Source organism: Bufo bufo, chromosome 1 (assembly GCF_905171765.1).
Source record: "Bufo bufo chromosome 1, aBufBuf1.1, whole genome shotgun sequence".
In the NCBI taxonomy this organism is placed as follows: Eukaryota; Metazoa; Chordata; class Amphibia; order Anura; family Bufonidae; genus Bufo; species Bufo bufo.
Window position 1 is genome coordinate 500,997,086 of NC_053389.1, and position 26,560 is coordinate 501,023,645.

At 42.8% G+C, this 26,560-nt stretch overlaps 1 protein-coding gene across 2 annotated transcripts in view; it reads left to right on the forward strand.

Moving 5' to 3' along the window:
• ADAMTS20 (ADAM metallopeptidase with thrombospondin type 1 motif 20) overlaps positions 1-26,560 on the forward strand; it is a 289,696-nt gene that overhangs the window by 101,406 nt on the left and 161,730 nt on the right. For both annotated transcript variants that reach the window (XM_040410795.1, XM_040410806.1), the window contains exons 4-9: positions 12,402-12,640; positions 17,360-17,443; positions 17,798-17,922; positions 19,734-19,774; positions 22,191-22,296; positions 23,872-24,018. In XM_040410795.1, coding sequence (XP_040266729.1) covers positions 12,402-12,640; positions 17,360-17,443; positions 17,798-17,922; positions 19,734-19,774; positions 22,191-22,296; positions 23,872-24,018 — 742 coding nt within the window. The remainder of the gene's footprint in view (positions 1-12,401; positions 12,641-17,359; positions 17,444-17,797; positions 17,923-19,733; positions 19,775-22,190; positions 22,297-23,871; positions 24,019-26,560) is intronic.

Below are 26,560 nucleotides of genomic sequence, written 5' to 3' on the forward strand. Positions count from 1 at the left end.
AGAGAGTTCCATAGTCTCACTGCTTTTACCGTAAAGAATCCTCTTCTATGTTTGTGTACAAACCTTCTTTCCTCCAGACGCAGAGGATGTCCCCTCGTCACAGTCACAGTTCTGGGGATAAATAGATAATGGGATAGATCTCTGTACTGACCCCTGATATATTTATACATAGTAATTAGATCTCCCCTCAGTCGTCTTTTTTCTAAAGTGAATAACCCTAATTTTGATAATCTTTCAGGGTACTGTAGTTGCCCCATTCCAGTTATTACTTTAGTTGCCCTCCTCTGAACCCTCTCCAGCTCTGCTATGTCTGCCTTGTTCACAGGAGCCCAGAACTGTACACAGTACTCCATGTGTGGTCTGACTAGCGATTTGTAAAGTGGTAGGACTATGTTCTTATCACGGGCATCTATGCCCCTTCTGATGCAACCCACTATCCTATTGGCCTTGGCAGCAGCTGCCTGACACTGTTTTTTGCAGCTTAGTTTGCTGTTTATTAAAATTCCTAGATCTTTTTCCATGTCAGTGTTACCGAGTGTTTTACCATTTAGTATGTACGGGTGACTTGCATTATTCCTTCCCATGTGCATAACTTTACATTTGTCAGTGTTAAACCTCATCTGCCACTTATCTGCCCAAGCCTCCAATCTATCCAGATCCCTCTGTAGTAGTATACTGTCCTCTTCAGTGTAAATTACTTTACACAGTTTAGTGTCATCTGCGAAAATTGATACTTTACTATGCAAGCCTTCTACCAGATCATTAATAAATATATTGAAGAGAAGCAGCTTTTTAAGTCCATGCCGATGCGCTCAAACCCTGCCCCCCTCCATCAAGTGACCAGTCACATGACCAGTCACGTGAGTCGTCACCTGACAAAGATAGGTCAGATGACCAATGATGCAATCGGAGGTAGCGCGTCTAACTAATGGGTGTATATCCCATTCAGTGACGCATAAGCGGCTTAGGTAAGCGGAGGTGCAAGGAGGCTAGATGGGCTACACACGCCTACAAATTAACCCCGCAAGTGCAACAATGCACTGTGTAGTTACACCAACATGACAGGTGAATACCTATCAGTTATATCAAAAAGGGTTTACATATATCACAGCAGGTTCCAGATCCAAGGTCTGGTGGGGATATGTACAATGGCGCTCATTTATCTTGGTTGTCAAAATATAAAACAGCTACAGATATGACATAAAACAAAGAACACAAGTAAAACACAGCTCAGTATGATGTAACACTGGGTAACAATTGCTAGACAAGTACGTTGTAAAATAAATGGTACAGTGTAATACAGTACTCAAGGGCCTGTACACATAAAGAAACATGGAAAAATTGTAAGCCCGAATTGACGTTAAGGACAAGGTAAAATCCTTACAATAGGAAGGGGGTATTGTAGAGGAACAAATGTATATTGTGGTAGCCAAGACTTATGATCTAAATGTAACAACTACAATTGTTAATTCAAGCCATTCGGATAGACAGTTTTGAGTTCAAAGTTTCTCTCTGCTGTACTCTCTTGTCCCAATCGCCCCCTCTTTTTAATGGGGCAATTGCCTCTATCCCCAAAAATCTCACTTTGGAGTAGTCCCCGGCATGTTTGGTTCAATATGTTTGGCTAGAGGAGTATCTCTCCTGTGCCTCACAACGCCCAGGTGTTCTCCAACTCGCCTCCGAAGTTCACGGGTCGTCTTCCCTATATACTCAAGACCACATTCACAAGTTGCCCTGTAGATGACTCCTTTAGTACGACAGTTTTTAAAACGTCTGATTGTGTACCTTTTACCCGTGACATCGTTCATGAAGAAGCGTCCCTGGGCGATATGATTGCAGGCTATACAGCTACCACAGCGAAAACACCCAACAATACGTTGGAGCCATATGCCCGTCCTCTCTGGTAACTCGCTGAAGTGGCTGTGCACCAAACGATCATGTAAACTGAGACCTCTCTGGTATGTGATCCGGGGGGTCTCAGACACCACGTTTTTGATGTCCGGGTCTGTTGGTAGAATGCCCCAATGTTTACTCAACACCCCTCTCACCTCCTTTTCTGCTTCATCATAAGTAGCTATTAGGTGTATCTCATTTGTCCCGGATAGATTTGTTTTAGGGTGTAAGAGTTCAGTTCGGTTGCTATTATGGTCTCTCTCTGGTACGCTATCTTAAGTGTAGAATCCAGACAACCCTTTTCTGATGACCTCCTACGAAGGTCATCAGCCTGTTCATTAAAATCTCTAACCGTGGAGCAATTCCTTCTCATCCTCAGGTATTGCCCCACCGGGACACCTCTTCTTAAAGACAGGGGATGGTAACTATCCCAGTTCAGGAGTGAATTAGTAGATGTTGGTTTGCGGTATGTTTTAGTTCTAATTTCACCCCGAGGGCCCTTAGCGATTTGTATATCTAAGAATGGGAGAACATCTGTTTTAAAATCAAAAGTGAACCTCAGACCAGTCGACAAACTCCTTCTCACCACCTTTCCTGATCAAAAAAAAATGTCATCAATGAATCTGGCCCATGTTACCACATTCATAGTGTGTACAGTCAGTAAATCTTCAAAGCCAATGGTCCTTTCCCACCAGCCGAGGAACAAATTAGCATACGATGGGGCACAGGAACTCCTCATCGTGGTGCCCCTGAGATGGTGGTAAAAGGCATCACTGAGTAGAAAATAATTAGATGTTAAAGTAAATTCCAGTAGTTCAAGTACCAATCGGTTGTGTGCTTGGTATTGGCATCCCCTCGTGCTGAGGAACACTTCAACTGCCTTGAGTCCCAAGTGATGGTAAATAGAGGAATACAACGCCTCTACATCAATTGATGCGAGCGATGTTTCGTCTTCCACTGAAACCCCTTCAAGGCATCCTAACAGATCACCTGTGTGCCTGATGTACAAGGATAATGTTTTTACAAAAGGTGCTAGAATTTGAATACATAAATACCAACATTTTGGCTAAGACTATTTAGCCCTGACACAATGGGGCGCCCCTTTATTGGGACCACCCCCTTGTGAATTTTGGGCGAGCTGTAAAAGGTTGCAACTGTGGAGTTCTTCTTCTGATATCAAATAATCCCTTGTGTCTATTCGCAAGATGTCACTCAATCTTTTCTGATAAAACAACGTGGGGTCAGATTTAAATTTCTCTTATGTATTTCTATCACTTAAGAGGTCTAATCACATATTTTTATATTCGGCAGTATCCATAATCACAATAGTTCCCCCTTTATCTGTGGGTTTAATTGTTATGTCCTTATCCTGTTCAAGGTCTATCAAGGCTTTATATTCAGATTTTGTACAATTAAAGCAGGGTCTCTTTAATGTCAGCTCCTCCAAATCTTGGGAGACCTAGTTTGCAAAGACATCAATGCATGTGGGATCTCCCAGAGGTGGCATCTTCAAACTTTTATTTTTAAAGGTAGTAAAAAGAACTTTGCCCTCCTGGGGAGTACTTTCATTCAGACTATACAACAGGTGAACGTCTTTTAAAATGTCTGGTGAAATGACCAATTCCTTACTCTCCCGTTTATTAATTAATGTGAAGTGCTTGTGCCATCTCAGTTTTCTAGCAAAAAGATTAATGTCTTTGACCCAGTTAAATAAGTTAAACGTTGTGGTAGGGACAAAGTATAAACCTCGACTGAGGATTGCCATTTCTGTTTGTTGAAGATGTTTACTAGACAGATTTACTATCTGGCTATATTGTTCGGGGGTATGTTGGTGTGAGGGGGTGATTTCTGCTGATTGCGATTGCGCAAGTGGTTAGGTGCGCTTTGTTCTAAAAAACTTGAGCCACTACTGTCGTATCCACCCTGAATTCCTTTCCCCTCTGACGTCCTCTACCTTTCCCTCGATTCTTCTGTCCACCCTCCTTTTTGCCTTCTGAAATGTTGGTATCACTTGACCTGATATCTGTCTCCAGACGTTTAGTGTGAGCTGTCCCACGATCAATTGTGGTATACACTCGATTCTCTCTAAAATCTTGGAGATCTCTATTGAATTGGCGGTGTTTCCGCTCTTTTAGGTGGTATTGGAATTTATCTAGGGTGTTTTTGAGTTGGAGTTCCTTATTAGAGAAATCTGCTTCTTGCTTAAACTTCTGTGTTAACTCAATATGATCCCTCAATTTTTTTTCTAGAATATCAAGATTAGTCTTCTTTTCCTCCAGCAGCAGATGCATGAAGCGTAATAAGCTCTTAGTGGCTTCCTCCTCCCACTTGCTCATGAGTGCAGAGCTTTTGCATCTGCTGGCTGGGGTGAGAGTAATCCTCAAGCCCCTGGGAATTATCTGATGTTTAATATAGGTCTCCAGGGACTGAACCTCCCACCAAGAGGTAATCTGTTCTTTATAGATTCTTGTTAACTCTTTAAAAGCTGCCTTAAACAATGGCGTATACTTTTTTTGAAAGCTTTGATTCAATAAAAGTATACGCCTTCGTTTAAGGCAGCTTTTAAAGAGTTAACAAGAATCTCAAAAAAAAAAAGATTACCTCTTGGTGGGAGGTTCAGTCCCTGGAGAACTATATTAAACATCAGATAGTTCCCAGGGGCTTGAGGATTACTCTCACCCCAGTGAGCAGATGCAGAAGCTCTGTGCTCATGAGCAAGTGGGAGGAGGAAGCCACTAAGGCTCCATTCACACGTCCGCAATTCTGTTCCGCATTTTGCAGAACGGAATTGCGGACCCATTCATTTCTATGGGGCCACACTGTGTGCTGTCCGGATCCGGAAATGCGGATCTGCACTTCCGGGTCCCCAATTCCGTTCCCGAAAAAAATAGAACATGTCCTATTCTTGGCCGCAAGATTAGGCATTTTCTATTATAGTGTAGGCGATGTGCGGTCCGCAAAATGCGGAACACACATTGCCGATGTCCGTGTTTTGCGGATCCGTGAAAACACATACGGAGGTGTGAATGGACCCTAAGAGCTCATTACGCTTCATGCATCTGCTGCTGGAGGAAGAGAAGACTAATCTTGATATTCTGGAAAAAAAGTTGAGTGATCAGATTGAGTTAACACAGAAGTTTAAGCAAGAAGCAGATTTCTCTAATGAGGAACTCCAACTCAAAAACACCCTGGATAAATTCAAATACCACCTAAAAGAGCGGAAACCCCGCCAATTCAATAGAGATCTCCAAGATTTTAGAGAGAATCGAGTGTATACCACAATTAATAGTGGGACAGCTCACAATAAACGACTGGAGTCAGATATCACGTCAAGTGATACCGACATTTCGGAAGGCGAAAAGGAGGGTGGACAGAAGAATCAAGGGAAAGGTAGAGGACGTTAGAGGGGGAAAGGCATACAGGGTGGATACAACAGTAGTGGCTCACGTTTTTTAGAACAAAGCGTACCTTACCACTTGCGCAATCGCAATCAGCAGAAATCACCCCCTCGCACCAACATACCCCCAAACAATATAGCCAGATAGTAAATCTGTCTAGTAAATATCTTTAGCAAGCAGAAATGGCAATCCTCAGTCGATGTCACAGGACGCCGACGAGGCGCTCACTCTCCTCAGTGCCGACCACCCACGTCTCCTCTGCGCGGCCGGCGTCCTCAGTTCCCCCGGCAACCAGGGGAGGTCTGAGCACCGGGCTGGGCACTCGGTGCTCAGCTGGATTCAGTAGCGTGGGTCATGTGACGCTGGCCACGTCCCATGACCCCAGCTAGTCAGTATTTAACAGGCAGCCTGCTGGCCACAGGTTGCCTGTTAATCAGTTTCATTTGCGATTCTATTACCTGGAATACTTACCTGTTCCTGTGTTCCCTGACGATCTGCTGCCTGCTCCTCGTGTACTGCGTTGCTCTCCTGGTATTTGACCCCGGCTTCTCCTGACTATTCTCTGCTTACTCCATTTGTACTTCGTTGCTCTCTTGGTATTGACTCGGTCCATTCACTATCCGCTGTTTGTCTTGTCTGTCCTCCCAGCACGTATTCTAAGCTAGGGATTGCTTTCCAGTTGTCCCCTGTCATCAGGATTTGCGAGGCAAGTAGGCAGGGCCAGGTGTGAGGGTGGAGCGCAGTGGTCACTATCCTCCCCCCCACTTAAAAAGATGAGAGAGGCCTGTAGTTTTGATCATAGATATACAGTACAGACCAAAAGTTTGGACACACCTTCTCATTCAAAGAGTTTTCTTTATTTTCATGACTATGAAGGCATCAAAACTATGAATTAACACATGTGGAATTGTATACATAACAAACACGTATGAAACAACTGAAAATATGTCATATTCTAGGTTCTTCAAAGTAGCCACCTTTTGCTTTGATTACTGCTTTGCACACTCTTGGCATTCTCTTGATGAGCTTCAAGAGGTAGTCCCCTGAAATGGTCTTCCAACAGCCTTGAAGGAGTTCCCAGAGATGCTGAGCACTTGTTGGCCCTTTTGCCTTCACTCTGCGGTCCAGCTCACCCCAAACCATCTCGATTGGGTTCAGGTCCGGTGACTGTGGAGGCCAGGTCATCTGGCGCAGCACCCCATCACTCTCCTTCATGGTCAAATAGCCCTTACTTTCAAAGTTTTCCCAATTTTTCAGGGGACTAACTGACCTTCATTTCTTAAAGTAATGATGGCCACTCGTTTTTCTTTACTTAGCTGCTTTTTTCTTGCCATAATACAAATTCTAACAGTCTATTCAGTAGGACTATCAGCTGTGTATCCACCTGACTTCTCCTCAACGCAACTGATGGTTCCAACCCCATTTATAAGGCAAGAAATCCCACTTATTAAACCTGACAGGGCACACCTGTGAAGTGAAAACCATTTCAGGGGACTACCTCTTGAAGCTCATCAAGAGAATGCCAAGAGTGTTCAAAGCAGTAATCAAAGCAAAAGGTGGCTACTTTGAAGAACCTAGAATATGACATATTTTCAGTTGTTTCACACTTGTTTGTTATGTATATAATTCCACATGTGTTAATTCATAGTTTTGATGCCTTCAGTGTGAATCTACAATTTTCATAGTCATGAAAATAAAGAAAACTCTTTGAATGAGAAGGTGTGTCCAAACTTTTGGTCTGTACTAGGGTTGTTGCGGGTATCGAAATTTCGATACCCAATCGATACTTTTGTCCCGGTATCGATACGATACCGGGATTTCCGTTTTTTCGATACTGGGCTGCGCTTCTGCGCAGTCTAGTATCTCTGAACATGAGCGCGCTGCTATCGGCGCGCTCATGTTCTCTCTCAGCAGCACGGGGAGAAGGAAGCTGTCCTCCCTCCCCCTGTGCTGCTGCCGCTGCCACCAATGAGAAGAGAGGGGCGGAGGAGGGGCGGCAATGAGAAGAGAGGGGCGGAGGAGGGGCGGCAATGAGAAGAGAGGGGCGGAGGAGGGGCGGCAATGAGAAGAGAGGGGCGGAGGAGGGGCGGCAATGAGAAGAGAGGGGGCGGAGGAGGGGCGGCAATGATAAGAGAGGGGGTGGAGGAGGGGCGGCAATGAGAAGAGAGGGGCGGGCGCACTGCGCCCCCAATGATAGGATTACTATCGGAGCGATGGGAGGAGACATCAGCTTCACTAGTGGGCGTTCCTTTTCCCTGCGCTGCGATTGGACAGCGCTACAGCCAGGGAGAAGGAACGCCCACTAGTGAAGCTGATGTCTCCTCCCATCGCTCCGATAGTAATCAGCAGCATGTGGAGCAGGAGAGGAGACAGTAATGGGGCACTGCGGGCGAACGGAGCGGCGCCCAGGACTAAATGGTGAGTGCTGAGACATCGCTGGGCGCCGCTCTGTGTGGCCTAATAGTGAAAGTCTGGACTCATATACAGTAGTCAGTCTTTAACACATACAGGAGGCGGGTGCCGGCAGCAGAATCGCATTGCCGGCACCCTGCCCCTGACAGGGAGCTGCGATCAGCGGCAGTTAACTGCCGCTGATCTGCTAGTACCCGCCTCCTGTATAAAGGGGTAAAATCATTGGTGGTGCAGTGTGCCCCCCCCCTCAATCCCCCCATCCCATTAAAATCATTGGTGGCACAGTGCGCCGGCCCCTCTCAACCCTCCAGTATTAAAATCATTGGTGGCAGTGGCCACAGGGACCTCTCCACTCCCCCTCATTGGTGGTGCAGTGGCAGCTTCTGATCGGAGCCCCAGCTGTGTAAGCCTGGGGCTCCGATCGGTTACCATGGCAGCCAGGACTGGTTGCCATGGTAACATCCCTGATGCTGTGTGCACAAAGCACAGAGCAGCAGGGACAGTGTGGAGTCCTATTCACCCTGATAGAGATCTATCAGGGTGAATAGGAAAAGGGATGAAAGATCCCAGGTTCTAGCCCCTAAGGGGGGAAATAGTTATTAAATAAAAAGTGAAAAAAAAAAAAACACTAAAATATGAAGTATAAATCACCCCCCTTTTCCCAATTTCACATATAAAATATATAAATAAACATATTACATCGCCACGTCAGAAAAGTCCAAACTATTAAAATATAAAAAAAAAATCTAGGTGGTGAATGCCGGAACAGAAAAAATAAAATAAAAACTGCGCGATTCGCCATTTTTAAAAATGAGGAATGCACGTGGCTTTTTTTGTTTATTTTTTTCGCGTGGTATCGAATGGTATCGAGTATCGCAATACTTTTTCATGGTATCGAAACCGAATCAAAAATTTGGTATCGCAACAACTCTAGTCTGTACTGTACCTTAACTATGAGAAAAAAAAATCCAGAAAATCACATTGTCTGATTTTTAAAGAATTTATTTGCAAATTATGGTGGAAAATAAGTATTTGGTCAGTAACAAAAGTTAATCTCAATACTTTGTTATATACCCTTTGTTGGTAATGACAGAGGTCAAACGTTCTCTGTAAGTCTTCACAAGGTTTTCACACACTGTTGCTGGTATTTTGGCTCATTCCTCCATGCAGATCTCCTCTAGAGCAGTGATGTTTTGGGGCTGTCGCTGGGCAACACAGACTTTTAACTCCCTCCAAAGGTTTTCTATGTGGTTGAGATCTGGAGACTGGCTAGGCCACTCCATGACCTTGAAATGCTTCTTACGAAGCCACTCCATCGTTGCCCGGGCGGTGTGTTTGGGATCATTGTCATGCTGAAAGACCCAGCCATGTTTCACCTTCAATGCCTTTGCTTATGGAAGGAGGTTTTCACTCAAAATATGACGATACATGGCCCCATTCATTCTTTGCTTTACATGGATCAGTTGCACTGGTCCCTTTAAAGAAAAACAGCCCCAAAGCATGATGTTTCCACCCCTATGCTTCACAGTAGGTATGGTGTTCTTTGGATGCAACTCAGCATTCTTTCTCCTCCAAACACGACGAGTTGAGTTTTTACCAAAAAGTTCTACTTTGGTTTCATCTGACCATATGACATTCTCCCAATCTTCTTCTGGATCATCCAAATGCTCTCTAGCAAACTTCAGACGGCCTGGACATGTACTGGCTTAAGCAGGGAGACACGTCTGGCATTGCAGGATTTGAGTCCCTGGCGGCGTAGTGTGTTACTGATGGTAGCCTTTGTTACTTTGGTCCCAGCTCTCTGCAGGTCATTCAGGGTGAGATCTTGCGTGGAGCCCCAGATCGAGGGAGTTTATCAGTGGTCTTGTATGTTTTCCATTTTCTAATAATTGCTCCTACAGTTGATTTCTTCACAGCAAGCTGCTTGCCTATTGCAGATTCAGTCTTCCCAGCTTGGTGCAGGTCTGCAATTTTGTTTATGATGTCCTTCGACAGCTCTTTGGTCTTGGCCATAGTGGAGTTTGGAGTGTGACTATTTGAGGTTGTGGACAGGTGTCTTTTATACTGATAACAAGGTACAGGTAACGAGTGGAGGACAGAAGAGCCTCTTAAAGAAGAAATTACAGGTCTGTGAGAGCCAGAAATCTCGCTTGTTTGTAGGTGACCAAATAGTTATTTTACCGAGGAATTTACCAATTAATTCATTAGAAATCCTACAATGTGATTTCCTGTATTCTTTCCCCCCATTCTGTCTCTCATAGTTGAAGTGTACCTATGATGAAAATGACAGGCCTCTCTTATCTTATTAAGTGGGAGAACTCGCACAATTGGAGACTGACTTAATACTTTTTTGCCCCACTGTATGAGACATTGACATCTGACCCCATGTTGTTTTATCAGAAAAGATTGAGTGAAATCTTGTGAATAGCCACAAGGGATCATTTGAGATCAGAAGAAGAATTTGATTTCATGTATAAGAAACACCCCACAGTTGCAACCTTTTACAGCTCGCCCAAAATTCACAAGGGGGTGGTCCCAATAAAGGGGCACCCCATTGTGTCAGGGGTAAATAGTCTTAGTCAAAATGTGGGGATTTATGTGGAACGAATTGTAGCGCCTTTTGTAAAAACATTACCCTCGTACATTAGGGACACAGGTGATCTGTTAGGACGCCTTGAAGGGGTTTCAGTGGAAGACGAAACATCGCTCGCAGCAATTGATGTAGAAGCGTTGTATTCCTCTCTTCCCCATCACTTGGGACTCAAAGCAGTTGAAGTGTTCCTCAGCATGAGGGGATGTCAATACCAAGCACACAACCGATTTGTACTTGAACTACTGGAATTGACTTTAACATCTAATTATTTTCTACTCAGTGGTGCCTTTTACCACCATCTCAGGGGCACCGCGATGAGGAGTTCCTGTGCCCCATCGTATGCTAATTTGTTCCTGGACTGGTGGGAAAGGACCATTTTCATTGATGATATACTGACTTACTGACTGTACACACTATGAATGTGGTAACATGGGCCAGATTCATTGATGACATTTTTTTGATCAGGAAAGGTGGTGAGAAGGAGTTTGTCGACTTTGTGCAAGTATTAAACATCAACGAGATTGGTCTGAGGTTCACTTTTGATTTTAAAACAGATGTTATCCCATTCTTACATATACAGATCGCTAAGGGCCCTCGGGGTGAAATTAGCACTAAAACATACCGCAAACCAACATCTACTAATTCACTCCTGAACTGGAATAGTTACCATCCCCTGTCTTTGAGAAGAGGTTTCCCTGAAGATAAGAAGGAATTGCTCGACGGTTAGGGATTTCAATGAACAGGCTGATGACCTTCGTAGGAGGTTCCGAGAAAAGGGTTATCCGGATTCTACACTTAAGATAGCGTACCAGAGAGACCGTAATAGCAACCGAACTGAACTCTTACACCCTAAAACAAATCCATCCGAGACAAATGAGATACACCTAATAGCCACTTATGATGAAGCAGCAAAAGAGGTGAGAGGGGTGTTGAGTAAACATTGTGGCATTCTACAAATGGACCCGGACATAAAAAACGTGGTCTCTGAGACCCCCCCGTATCACATTCCGTAGAGGTCTCAGTTTACGTGATTGTTTGGTGCACAGCCACTTCAGCGAGTTACCAGAGAGGACGGGGATGTGGCTCCAACGTACTGTTGGGTATTTTTGCTGTGGTGGCTGTATAGCCTGCAATCATATCGCCCAGGGACTCTTCTTCATGAGCAGTGTCACGGGTATAAGGTACACAATCAGACGTTTTATAAACTGTTGTACTAAAGGAGTCATCTACAGGGCAACTTGTGAATGTGGCCTTGAGTATATAGGGAAGTCGACCCATGAAGTCGGAGGCAAGTTGGAGAACACCTGGCCGATATGAGGCACAGGAGAGATACTCCTCTAGCCAAACATATTGAACCAAACATGCCGGGGACTACTCCAAAGTGAGATTTTTGGGGAAAGAGTCAATTGCCCCATTAAAAAGAGGGGGCGGTTGGGACAAGAGAGTACTGCAGAGAGAAACGTGGTGGATCTTTGAACTCAAAACTGTCTATCCTAACGACTTGAATGAACAATTGTCTTTTAGTTGTTACATTTAGTTCATAAACCTTGGCTACCACAATATATATTTGCTCCTCTACAATACCCCCGTCCTATTATAAGGACTTTACCTTGTTCTTAACGTCAATTCAGGCTTACAATTTTTTCTATGTTTCTTTGTGTGTACAGGCCCTTGAGTACTGTATTACACTGTACCATTTATTTTGCAACGTACTGGTCTAGCAATTGTTTCCCAGTGTTACATCATACTGAGCTGTGTTTTTCTTGTGTTCTTTGTTCTTTGTTTTTTGTCATATCTGTAAGCTGTTTTATATTTTGACGACCAAGATAAATGAGCGCCATTGTATATATCCCCACCACACCTTGGATCTGTGATTTATGTAAACCCTTTTTGGCTGCTCCCTGTCGGGACATCCTGCCGGAGATGGTAAACACTAGTTTGAAACTAACCTTAGTTTGGATAAAATGTACCTTTTTTATTATTTTGTAAATATTAGATCATAGCACATCTACATTTTTTGATTTTAAAAATGTTTAGAGCTTTGTTCATTGAAATGTTAGCAATATAATAAATCGTTTTTTGCTAATATATTAATTTTTTTACAGAGTCTAAAATGAAGGAGGAGTTGGCATTATTACATACTTCAAGAAGCTTTGAAGAAGATGTTAATATGTTTACAAACTCTGCACTTTCTAACAATTTGCCACACAACGTTTCACATATCAGACGAAAACGCTTTATTTCATATCCAAGATATGTAGAACTAATGGTTACAGCTGATGCAAAAATGGTGCGCCATCATGGCAGAAATCTACAACACTACATTTTGACGCTTATGTCAATTGTAAGTAATAGTAAAAACAATGTCAATGGTGTCAATAGATGTCACTGCATATAAGCACAACTACTGTCATTGCACTCAGCAAACTATCACTGCACTCTTAAAGGCCCAGATTTACTAATCCTAAGGCCTCATGCACACGGCCGTTGTTTTGGTCCGCATCCGAGCCAAAGTTTTGGCGGCTCGAATGCGGACCCATTCACTTCAATGGGGCCGCAAAAGAAGCAGACAGCACTCCGTGTGCTGTCCGCATCCGTTGCTCCGTTCCGTGGCCCTGCAAAAAATATATAACATGTCCTATTCTTGTCTGTGCTTTGCGGACAAGAATAGGCAGTTATATTAAAGGCTGTCCGTGCTGTTCTGCAAATTGCGGAACGCGCACGGACGCCATCCGTGTTTTGCGGATCCGCGATTTGCGGACCGCAAAACACACCACGGTCATGTGCATGTAGCCTAAATCTTAGATTAAGTTTAGACAGGCTGCCTAGACTGGCACCAGAATTATCAGTGAGTCAGGCTAGATGATAAATCTGGTACAGGGATAGACACTTCTTCTGCATACTTTTCTGTATACTAATTATTGGTTGGTTGACAGAATTTTATAACATTATACAGACCTCACCCATTTACCATGATGCTCTGCTCTTTCCTGCTAAGTCTTGTTTCACAATTGCGTGAAACATATCCAGCTCCAGCAGGCTGTTTCGGCCGGGAACAGCCTGACCGATCCATCCTTGCCGGGCGCAGCCGCTGTTTGCCGGAACAGCGTGCCGGATCTTTTTCAAGCAAGTCAGGGGAAAAAACTATAGAAACTGCAGTTGCTCCAAAATTGCACTGATTTGCACCACTTTTAGAGTGATTCTATGTGAAGACACATTACTAAATCTCAGCCATTGTCTTTCATGACTGTAGTTTATCCCTGTGCTCAATGCAATGTCAAACCTTGACATTCATCCCCATATAAAAAAGTATTTTATAACATTAAAGTGCACATATATAATTTTTCTAAACAAGAATTTTAAGTTTCACAAAACAAGAGTTATGAAAAGCTATGGATTTGGTATTACATGTGATAGAAAGGGGGGATAGGTTATTTGACAGTTTTTTATGTTATATCTTTATCAAGATCTGAGTTCATGTCAGACTAGTACAGATGCAGCCAAGCTAAACTTGGTGGTTAACCCGTTAAGAATGGCAAGAAAAAGATAAGTAACGTTTCAATGGCTTTTGTCAAGAGATAACCAAGATAACCCTGTTCCATCTGTTATCAGAGTCAAGTTTAGCTTGGCTACATCTGTACTTCTTGGCCCCAACAAGGGAAATCATATGTACGTATACAGAACATGTGCATATTCACTTTTCATTGCATCATTGAACATACAGAATATATCACCAATAAGATCTATTACACAGTTTGTACATCATCCCTTAATAAATAGACCCTAGTGGCAAGTGACTGACCACAACATCAGTTCCAAATGGACTTTCCAGCAGAGTCATCCTGCTCGGTGGGCCAGTGTAGTGGGAATCACAGTAGGCTTGGTTATTTCCCCATGTGTAAGCTCTCTGTATTTAAAACAGAATTTCATGGTTTATTTTCTGCTACTAGTATGAGTTAATGGTTTCTATATATGGATGCTATGTTGTGTGCCAAGTGGAATGCCGCTTGATATTTGATATGATCACTTGTGTTAAGCAGCCGGCACACACCCTTGATTGAGAGCCACTGCAAAAAGAAATCTTGCCAATGTAAATCTGTTCTCTCTGTAAAAATAAAGATACAGAAAAAATATTTTTACTCAAAAGCAGTTCCCCCCCCCCCCCCCCCCCCCCCCCCCCCGGTGTCTTATTTATTTTTAGACACCTTGTTCAGTGAGTTATTGAAATGTATATCATAAGTCACTTGAAGAAATATAATTATTTATTTCGAAAGCTAAAAGCTGTGTAATTACCAATGGTAGCTATATGTCTGTATTACTCTTTTTACTCTGTAGCCCTTTCCTGATTACAAATATAAGCTGTTATCTTTACAAATCAGAATCCGAGCAGAACCAGGGGCTACACACCGAGATTTGGTAGAGCTTGTCTGATGGGTTTCACACTGAATGGCACTGATCAGACTGTAATGTATGAGAATACATGCAGGCTACAGAAGATGAACTGTATAACCTTTAACCGTTATGACACATTCATCAGGCCATAAAAGTAAGTTGGGCGAGGGTCAGCCCTCAGGGACTTCCCCATTTTCTGCCAGAAACCCTGATGATCGTGTTGTGCATAGAGATAAATGAGAGAATTGGAGTGTGCCATTTCCATTACTGTTATTCAGTGTGTAATTTTAGAATTTGGTTGCTTTAAAAAGAAAAAAAAAGTAATTTTGTGCGGCAACCTTTCCAACTTTATGGCAAGGTCAATATAGTTAACATGTGCACCCTTAGGCCTCTTTCACACGGGCGTTGCGGGAAAAGGTGCGGGTGCGTTGCGGGAACATGCGTGATTTTTCTGCGCGAGTGCAAAACATTGTAATGCGTTTTGCACTCGCGTGAGAAAAATCGGCATGTTTGGTACCCAAACCTGAACTTCTTCACAGAAGTTCGGGCTTGGGATCGGTGTTCTGTAGATTGTATTATTTTCCCCTGTAACATGGTTATAAGGGAAAATAATAGCATTCTGAATACAGAATGCATAGTAAAATAGCGCTGGAGGGGTTAAAAAAATAAAATAAATAATTTAACTCACCTTAATCCACTTGATCGCGGAGCCGGCATCTCTTCTGACTTCTTTCTTTGCTGTGTGCAGCAACAGGACCTGTGGTGACGTCACTCCGGTCATCACATGATCTTTTAAAGAGTTAAATTATTATAAAAATTTTTTAACCCTTCCAGCGCTATTTTACTATGCATTCTGTATTCAGAATGCTATTATTTTCCCTTATAACCATGTTATAAGGGAAAATAATAATGATCGGGTCTCCATCCCAATCGTCTCCTAGCAACCGTGCGTGAAAATCGCATCGCATCCGCACTTGCTTGCGGATGCTTGCGATTTTCACGCAACCCCATTCATTTCTATGGGGCCTGCGTTACGTGAAAAACGCACAAAATAGAACATGCTGCGATTTTCACGCAACGCACAAGTGATGCGTGAAAATCACCGCTCATGTGAACAGCCCCATAGAAATGAATGGGTCGGGATTCAGTGCGGGTACAATGCGTTCAACTCACGCGCGGAATACTCACCCGTGTGAAAGGGGCCTTAGAGTGTTGTTTATGCCACAAATTTGGTGCTTTCAGTTTTCACACAGATTACAGTTTTTCACTTGAAGGCCTTATTCACACAGTCAGGGTTTGGTCAGTGATTTCCATCAATGATTTTTAGGCGAAACCAGGTGTGGGTATAAACACAGAACAGGTGCAGATCTTTCCCTTATGCCTTATCTCTGTGTAGCCTCCACTCCTGGTTTTGGCTCCCAATCACTGATGAAATCACTAATTCACTGACTTGTGAATAAGGCTTAAATTGGTTTTACAAGGTCCTGACATTGATGATCTATCCTCAGCTCTGCTCCGTTCAAAGTGTAGTGGCGGTGCCAGGTTACAGCAGCACATTTCTCATTAAACCTCAATGGGAGCTGAGTTGCAGTTACCTGACACGGCCACTACACTTTGAATGGAGCTGTGCTTCCAGCTCCATTCAGAGTGCTAGCTCAATTGCCAAAGGCTGCAAAGTGAAGCTTATTGGTGGTGGTGTGGGTTGTTGGACACCTACCGATCGGATATGGATCCTGAGGATACATCTTCAATATTATTATTAGTCTTATTATTAAAGGTTATTTGCGCCGCAATCTGCTCACGCAAGGTCTAAAAAAGTGGGCAGAGAAGGCAATGGGCAGTGTAAATTTAAGCCAGCAAGGAATCTAGCAAGACTGGCGCCTCTACATAACTGCGGTGGATCCACCACCAGCTATAGGGCTTATTAAATCCAGTGTCTTAATAAATGACCCCCAATGATTATACCGTAATTTCAGTAATGAGATACTTTCAAATTGTGACCAGTTAAAGTTAAATGAATAGTACTGCTGGCACTGACTCTCAATTTCTAATCTTTATGTCACTTCCTTTCTCTTGCTTTGGGCCTGCAAACCAGTGCTGGAATTTACTGAGACGAGTTCTGAGCGCACGCTCAGGAGTCCTCTCCATTATTTGTGCACGCTCAGTAGTCTTGGCAATGTATTACAGGTATGGTGTGTGGGGGTACAGGGGTGATTATGGACATATGAATTAGTGATTGGGAGTCAGTGGGAACAGTATTATGTATTTGTTACTGCAGTTTATATGCCTTAGGCCTCGTTCACATCACCGTTTCTCCTTTCCTTTCTCCGGCTCCGTTGAGGAGCAGGAGAACGTAAAGGACGGATACTGCAGATAACTGAGACCTAACTGAGCGTCCTGCATGCAGGACTTTCGTCTCCGCTCAAAAATCGTGTTCTGAGCGGACCCCATTATAGTCTTTGGGGTCTTTAGGCTCCGTTACGCTCAGTTAGGTCTCAGTTATCTGCAGAATCCGTCCTTTCCGTTCTCCTGCTCCTCAACGGAGCCGGAGAACGGAAAGGAGAAACGGTGATGTGAACGAGGCCTTAGGGATATTGATGGATTCCCTTTAGGGCTGGTAACAGTTAACTACTTGTCTTATATATGTTCTGTTTTTTTTTTTCAATATTAGGTTGCTGCTATCTATAAAGATCCAAGCATTGGGAATCTCATAAATGTCTTGATCGTAAAGCTAATTGTAATTCACAACGAGCAGGTATGAGATTCAGGATTTTTATTGTTCTTGTTTGGGGCCATTGAGGTTCAGTGCTTGTTGCCATTCCACTCTTACTTGTGAGCACAGTGCAGGTTTGGATTGTCCATATTCGAGTGGCCTGCCTCAGACATCTTTGATCATCATGCTGCATTATTGATAGTATAAAGCCTTTCACATCTTCCTTGTCAGAAGTAGTGGGCATGGGCTGACAGGTTTCCCTTCATACAGTAATGCACCTGTGCTACTTGTAAAAGACTTCACTATATGTTCACTATTCTTTCAATTCCTTCTTATACAATGTCATTCATATTTTGATACTTATTTACAGTGTGTAGCCATTTTTTTAATGTGCAGGATGGACCAGTAATCAGCTTTAATGCAGCCACAACACTTCACAATTTTTGTGTCTGGCAAAGAACACAAAATATTCCTGACGACTCTCATCCTTCCCACTATGATACAGCGGTTCTTCTTACCAGGTATCATCTATCTAATTGTATTCAGTAAAGAGCCTCACAGTTTTACCTTGCTTTAGCTAAAGAAGTTATGGAAGCATGACTTGAAACTAATGGTTTTTTCATTGTGTGCTTTTGTGTTCTGTTGGAAAGGTCATCTTGCAGTAGCCATCAACACCAGTTCATAAATGGTTTCTTCACATCGTGGCATTTCTATTCTTCATTATAAAAACTTGAACAAATATGTTCATTTTGCAGTGATTCATACTGTATATACTGTAGCAATGCAGAAAATAGTGACTTGAAACCAAGATTTATCAAATGATTTTCATTTGAAAGAGTGTTCCGACTCAAGAAATGACATCCCTTAAGGCAGGCGTAATACGCTCTTCTCTTCTATTCATTCATGCCATTACCTCAAGTTACAAGTAAGCCACCTCGCCTCTTAAAGGGAACCTGTCATCAACTTTATGCTGAGCTCACTGAGGGCAGTATAAATTAGTGACAGAAATGCTGATGTCAGCGGTGTGTCACACGTCAGCTAAAAATAAGTGGTCGCTGAGAACCAGCATCATAATAATTTCAGCCCAGGCCCTGAAAAGAGTCATATCTACCTGAGAAGAGTCCTGGTTATTCATAATCTCCTGCTCTCCCCGACCATCTGCTGATGACTGACAGTTCTCTCCTAGAGAGAAAGGGAGAAAACTAGGTAGAAGACGGTCAGTAATCAGAAGGTGGGCAGAGAGAGCAGGAATTCATGAAGAACCATGAATCTTCTCAGGTGGCCGGGACTCTTTTCCAGGCCCAGTCTGCAATGATTGTGATGTTGGTTCTCGGCAACCACTTACTTTCAACTTATAAATGACAGACCGCTGAAATCAACTCACCTGTCTCTACTTTATGCTGCCATTAGTATGGGCAGCATAAAGTTGATGACAGGTTCCCTTTAAGTGATGGCATACCCAAGCCAAACTCTCTTTTATACTCAAGGTTTTGAGAGGTTTTTGCATTGTTTTTTGGGGGTCCATGGCAGCCCAACACACTTGCAATAATTTATGCCATAAGACTGGCACACAAACAGCACAAAGATGCGACAAAATTATTAAAAGGCGTGCACCTCTTACTAAATTTGACACAACTTACGGTATTCCTGTGGACTTTTACTAAGACTGGCCCAAAAAAGTAATGTTCTAAAATGCCGAGGTTCCTGTTCAATCATAAAAACACATTACTTACCTTATGGATTCCCCTGCCTCACCCATAGCGATACTGACCAGTCCCTTACTGCTCTTTGTCTCCTGGTACCATCATGTGTGAACATCATTTTTGGACCAAGCAGCGGGTGACTGGGCAGTGTCGGTTCAAGAGCAGCAAGAGATCTATGAGGTGAACACTGCCTTTTTATAAACAGGTAAATGAGAAAGAAAATAATTAAAAAAAGGTTATTAGGGTGCAGTACATTGAAAATGTGAAAACTATTTGATGACAATACTTCCTCTTAAGATTTCTGTCACGAGCAGCAATGGCATGGAGATCTTATGTGTATTCAGTTGAGCAACTACAACAATACTATATGTATAGCCTACCTGGCTTGAAAAGTGTCCAAAATCAATACAGGAAGCGTTGCCATCAAAATCTGAACTGCCGCACAGACTAGATGCTCATTAGTCTTTTAGCAGTCCGTCGGTGGTTACATTTATTAGAAGCGGTAAATATTCCCATTAATAGTATTGACCCTTTAAAAAGAAAGATTATGAAATATAATGTTTACTCTTTATACTTTATAATGCCTATTACATGCACTGACTTGTGCATTTAACTTTTCTTTTACGTAGGGAAGATATATGCAGAGCCAGTAATAAATGTGATACTTTAGGTAAGTAGTTTTTTCTTGTGAGCTATTATATAGTGATACAATTCAGAAAAGATGGTTTGATAAAGATAATAACATTTTCTTTCCTCTTTTAAAGGGCTTGCCCGGGCCCAGAAATTGAAGATGGCCAGGCATGATGCGTAGTAAAAAACACCCACCTGTTCTAATTGCCCCTGTTCCTGCTGCACATCTCCGCCTCGTCCCTTCCAGTCCCTGTCTGGCTGGAAGTGTGACATGCTGACACCCTGCACTTCACCACTACTAGCCAATCAGTGGCCCATGCCTGCTTACGTCACCGCTGACGCCACAGATTGGCTGGCTGTTGTAGTGTGTGAGGAGTCCAGACTGGGACCAGAAGCGCTGGAAGTTGCACTGCAGGAACTGGGTTAACTATAGCAAATTTATTTTTTAGTTTTTTTACTCACACACCATGCCCAACCATCACAATTTTTTTTCAGGACCCAGACAAACCCTTCGGATGCGGACCTATTCTCTTCAATGGGGCCGCAAAATATGCGGACAGTACTCCGTTTGCTGTCCGCATCCTTTGCTCCATTCCGTGGCTCCGCAAAAAAAAAATAACATGTCCTATTCTTGTCCGCGCTTTGCGGACAAGAATAGGCAGTTATATTAAAGGCTGTCCGTGCCGTTCTGAAAATTGGGGAACGCGCACGAACGCCGTCCGAGTTTTGCGAATCCGCGATTTGCGGACTGCAAAACACACCACGGTCGTGTACATGTAGCCTTATTCTGTTGGAGTTCCCCATGTCAACTGCTAGAGCAGCCTTTGGGTTTTTATTTGGATACACTGAAAGTGAAAAAAATGTGTCATAGCGTTGGGAACATAGATATAATGTCTTCTGTCTAAGCATTGATGTATACTGTATAGTGAAATTGTTCTGTCATTTTGTTTAAATTAGTACATACCTTACAGTATTTTGTCAGTTTTATTTGGAGTTATAATTTAACTCTCAAAAAATCTGATGCACTTCTATCCTAGTTATTTGTACCTGCAAACAGTGCATATACAAGGGGTGTTCAATAAGTTATCTACCTGAATATGAAAACAACATTTTCTGAGAAAATTGATCTTACTACTTTTAAATCCAATCCCCCTTGACTTCAACACACTTATTCCACTTCGCCTCCAGCCTCAGAATAGGAGACTTCTTGCTACTTCAGGAACCCTGTTATCGCCTCTTTGACTGTATTATCATCAGGATATCGCTGCCCATGCAGAAATTTCTTCAGGTTCTGAAAGAGAAAGTAATCACTGGGATCCAGGTCTGGACTTAGGGTGGATGGTTAAGCTCCATGAAGCCGCATTCCCTTATAGCAGCTTGTGATTTGCGAGACTTTTAAGCTGGATCATTGTTGTGAAGCTGCAACACACCTACCGACAACTTCCCACAGCGTTTCTCTTTGATTGCCTCATGTAATGTCTTCATTGCTGAAGCATAGGTGTCTCCAGTAATTGTTCTCTTATGTAGCATGAATTCTAGTAATAAAATGCCTTCTGTATCCTAAAAAACTGTTGCCATGATCTTTCCACTTGACTACTGCACAAAAATTTGCTCTGGAGTTGGTGACCCCTTGTGCTTCCATTGCATGGACTCTTGTTGGGGCTCAGGATCATGGTGGTGAACCCATGTTTCGTCACCCATAATAATTCGAGAACGGAGGTCTCCTGGATTTTCTCTAAACATGTCTATATTCTCTTGGCTAAATTGCTGGCGACAAGTTTTTTGCTCAGGCGTCAACATTTGAACTGACCTTTGACATCATGAAAACATTATTGATACCGGAAACTGTGCCAACTGAAATGCCTAATTCATGAGCTATAACACTGACTTTGACTCAACGGTCTTCCAAAATCATGGCCTACACATTTCATCTGAAGATGCTTTGACCAGTCGCCCTTAAGTGGGGTCTTTTTTCAATTGATTCCCTACCCAATTTAAACGGCTTGGCCCATAACTTTACTTTACTAGTAGGAAGGTGCATCACCACCATATATCGCAATCATCCTTTCATGGATATTTTTTAGGCTTCTTTTCTTCCTTTGTGAGGAATTTAATCATAGAACGAATCTCCAAATCCCTCACTTTCTTTGTAGACCCGCACTGTAGTGCACTTGCCATCCTGTCACTTCTAGTGCTTTCATCAGACTGAACTGGTACTGTGTGTGTTGCATGTCCAGATGAGCTCTCTAACGCTGACAGAACATGCTAGGGTAGATAACTTATTCAACACCCCTCATACTTTCTCTCTTTTCAATTCTACATAAAGTATTAGCATGTTTTAAAAGCAGAAATGAGCCGTCATTTGTAAAGTGTATTGATTAACTATAGACAATGATGTTAAGTGGTAGAATAATGCACAAAGTATTGTTAATGTGTGTTTTGATTTTAATTTATAGGATTAGCAGAACTAGGTACAATGTGTGACCCTCAACGGAGTTGCTCTATCAGTGAAGAAAATGGTTTAGGTGCTGCATTCACCATAGCACATGAACTGGGACATGTGTAAGTGGTTTTCGGTATATAATATAAGCTACCTGCAATGTGGATATGGCCCTTTTGATTTACTACTATGGTCTGTTTCATACACACAAAGTATTATGACTGTAAATCCAGGCTTGACTCGAACTAGCAGCATCTTAGGCTACTTTCACACTAGCGTTCGGAGCGGGTCCGTCTGATGTTTCATCAGACGGATCCGCTCCGATAATGCAGACGTTTGCATCCGTTCAGAACGGATCCGTCTGCATTATTACTTAGAAAATTTTCTAAGTCTGAAAGTAGCCTGAGCGGATCTGTTCAGACTTTACATTGAAAGTCAATGGGGAATGGATCCGCTTGAAGATTGAGCCATATGGTGTCATCTTCAAGCGGATCCGTCCCCATTGACTTCCATTATAAGTCTGGACGGATCCGCTCGCCTCCGCACGGCCAGGCGGACACCCGAACGCTGCAAGCAGCGTTCAGATGTCCGCTCACTGAGCGGAGCGGAGGCTGAACGCTGGCAGGCGGATGCATTCTCAGTGGATCCGCCTCCACTGAGAATGCATTAGGGCCGGACGGCTGCGTTCGGGGCCGCTTGTGAGCCCCTTCAAACGGAGCTCACGAGCGGACACCTGAACGCAGGTGTGAAAGTAGCCTTAGGGTTCTATCTTATTCCTTGTCATTAGATCCACGGGCAGGCCAGAATTTGCAGCTAAAATATAAGCGCAAAAAACGCTCCTGTATTATACTCATGTGAGACTAGCCTGATATTTTATTACTGTTGACTTACCAATGCTTAAAGAGAAATTATCATCAGAAAATGATCTATTGTTTGAATCAAGTTTTGGATGGATCAATAAATATTTTTTCAAAAACATTATGGGGGGCATTTATTAACAGTTATATGCCACAACAGTGGTGTATTCAAGTCACAGATTTGTCGCAGGCGCGGGCAGGGAAGCAGATGCGCATGCCCTGCTGGAGGAAGCACCAAACCTATGTGGAGGTCTGTGCCTTTACATAACTTTGGCACTTTATCCAGCAGTGCAGAGAGACTTAAGACCTGACATCTGTTTGACAGAGCCATATTTAAAAAAAATGGAAGTGAATATATTTTTTACTTTTATTTTTTCTTCTCATAGTGTGAAACAGAGAATCTCTGTTTCTGGAGGGGTTGCACCTTCTATGCATTTACAGAGATGGCATATTGCTTTTATTGAGCACTATGGAGTGCATCATTCGCCCAGTTGGTTGTATTGCAGGGGAAGTTATCACTTGCTCCAAGATTCACTTCCAGCTTATAGCTCATCCCTGTGAGTCACCGTAGTGGTAAAAACGGACAGCCTTTTTAAAGTTACTGTCCTCTTAACAGAACTCCTGCTTGTGGCTGATCAACTTGCAGACTATTTGTGTCTGAGGATAGGCCATCAATATCATATTCCCTGATAACCCCTGTAAACACAAAGCCATATGCAACTTACGCAGTTATGTTTTTAAAATCAGTCTTCAGGGCATGAATAGCAGTAGCTGTGGGTTCAAAATGTGAACAACATGATATATCGCACTGTCTAAATTCAAATGGTAATTGCCTCACAGGTTTAACATGCCTCATGATGACAGCTCAAAGTGCAAAGACATAGGAATTAAAAATGAATTCCATGTGATGTCAGCAGTTTTAACTTATGACACAAACCCGTGGACCTGGTCTAAGTGCAGCCAGAAATATATCACAGAGTTCCTAGAGTGAGTAATGCATTCTATCACATTCTGTGTCTGTGCCTTTAATTATATACTGTAGGTTGCTTTTTGTTTGTTGTAGAAACAAAAAGAATTTTTCGTTTGTGGAAAGTTTATTGTACAAATTCCATTTTCATTTTCGTATAAGTTTCCATTAAGGCAGTACATGTGATGTCCATGTATTTCCATAACTGACATACATGGACATCACATGTAGTTTAGGCTACTTTCACATTAGCAATTTCAATTCCGCTATTGAGATCCGTCGTAGGATCTTAATAGCGGAAGAAAACGCTTCAGATTTGTCCCCATTCATTGTCAATGGGGACAAAACTGAACTGAACGAAACTGCAAGCAGCATTTTTCTGTCCCTGATGTGGTGCGGAGCAGGACAGATCCGTCCTGACACACAATGTAAGTCACAATAGAAAACTGATCCGTCCCCCATTGACTTTCAATGGTGTTCATGACGGATCCGTCTTGGCTATAGAAAACATACTACAACCGGATCCGTTCATGACGGAGGCATGCTGTTGTATTATTGTAACAGAAGCGTTTTTGCAGATCCATGACAGATCCGCAAAAAACGCTAGTGTGAAAGTAGACTTAAAGATGACACTTGGTATAGAATTTGTGTAGCTTTCACCTGGTTGCCATTTTGCTTAGCTGTGTAATCGTCAATCACATAAAAACAAACGGTAACCGAAACTAGTTATACTTTCTAAAATTAAAAATGTCCGAAAAGCACATGGTGTTAACAGGAATTTATATGGAATTTTATTTTAGTTTCATGAATTGCATTTAATAAGGTATTCTGACTTTCAGCAAATTAACATTATTCTTTGTATAATAAAAAAGTTATATGGTTTTCACTAATTTTCTGTATGAATTCCTTCTAATTTTCAATATCTCTGCTTGCTCTCATTTACCGTAATAGGAAACTTCATTGTTTCTGTCCAGTGCATAAAAGCCTGTTCTGGTTTGTGATGAACACACAGGTACGCACAGCTCTCATTATGAGGAACAGAGTAAGGCTGCGTTCACACGGGCGAGATTTTCGCGCGGGTGCAATGCGGTAGGTGAAATGTATTGCACCCGCACTGAATCCCGACCCATTTATTTCAATGGGGCTGTTCAGATGAGCGGTGATTTTCACGCATCACTTGTGCGTTGCGTGAAAATCACAGCATGCTCTATATTCTGCGTTTTTCACGCAACGCAGGCCCCATAGAAGTGAATGGGGTTGCATGAAAATCGCAAGCATCCGCAAGCAAGTGCGGATGCGGTGCGATTTTCACGCTCGGTTGCTAGGAGACGATCGGGATGGAGACCCGATCATTATTATTTTCCCTTATAACATGGTTATAAGGGAAAATAATAGCATTCTGAATACAGAATGCATAGTAAACTAGCGCTGGAGGGGTTAAAAAAAATAATTTAACTCACCTTAGTCCACTTGATCGTGTAGCCCGGCATCTCCTTCTGTCTCCTTTGCTGAACAGGACCTGTGGTGAGCATTAATTACAGGTAAAGGACCTTTGGTGACGTCACTCCGGTCATCACATGATCCATCACATGATCTTTTACCATGGTGATGGATCATGTGATGACCGGAGTGGCGTCACCAAAGGTCCTTTACCTGTAATTAATGCTCACCACAGGTCCTGTTCAACAAAGGAGACAGAAGGAGATGCCTGGCTACGCGATCAAGTGGACTAAGGTGAGTTAAATTATTTGAAATTTTTTTTTAACCCCTCCAGCGTTAGTTTACTATGCATTCTGTATTCAGAATGCTATTATTTTCCCTTATAACCATGTTACAGGGGAAAATAATACAATCTACAGAACACCGATCCCAAGCCCGAACTTCTGTGAAGAAGTTCGGGTTTGGGTACCAAACATGCGCGATTTTACTCACGCGAGTGCAAAATGCATTACAATGTTTTGCACTCGCGCGTAAAAATCGCTGGTGTTCCCGCAACGCACCCGCACATTTTCCCGCAACGCCCGTGTGAACCCAGCCTAAGAGTCTTGCAGGTACGGATGTAGTAGAGTTATCACACATGCTTTATGAGAAGTGTTATCTAAACTAAATGCATTAAGCAAACACCTTCAATTGTTTTTCAGTGGCTTTTGTTTCAAGATAACTCGATGAGTTAAGAATCTGTATGATACCTTTCAATGGGTAACACATATAAAAGAAAATACATAGCAAGCTTTCAATACAACTTAGATCTCTTCATCAGCTATACAGGTCTGTAGTCATACATCTGGCAGGTATAGTTGTACTGTGCCTGATGAAGAGACCTAAGGCTGGGTTCACACGGGCGTCACGTTTTGGCTACGGATGCGTCCCGGGTGCATTGCGGCAAACCCACGCGAGTAGGTACGCAATTGCAGTCAGTTTTGACTGCGATTGCGTTCCGTTGTTCAGTTTTTATCACGCGTGTGCAATGCGTTTTGCACACGCGTGATAAAAAACTGAATGTGGTACCCAGACCCGAACTTCTTCACTAAAGTTCAGGTTTGGGTTAGGTTGTGTGTAGAT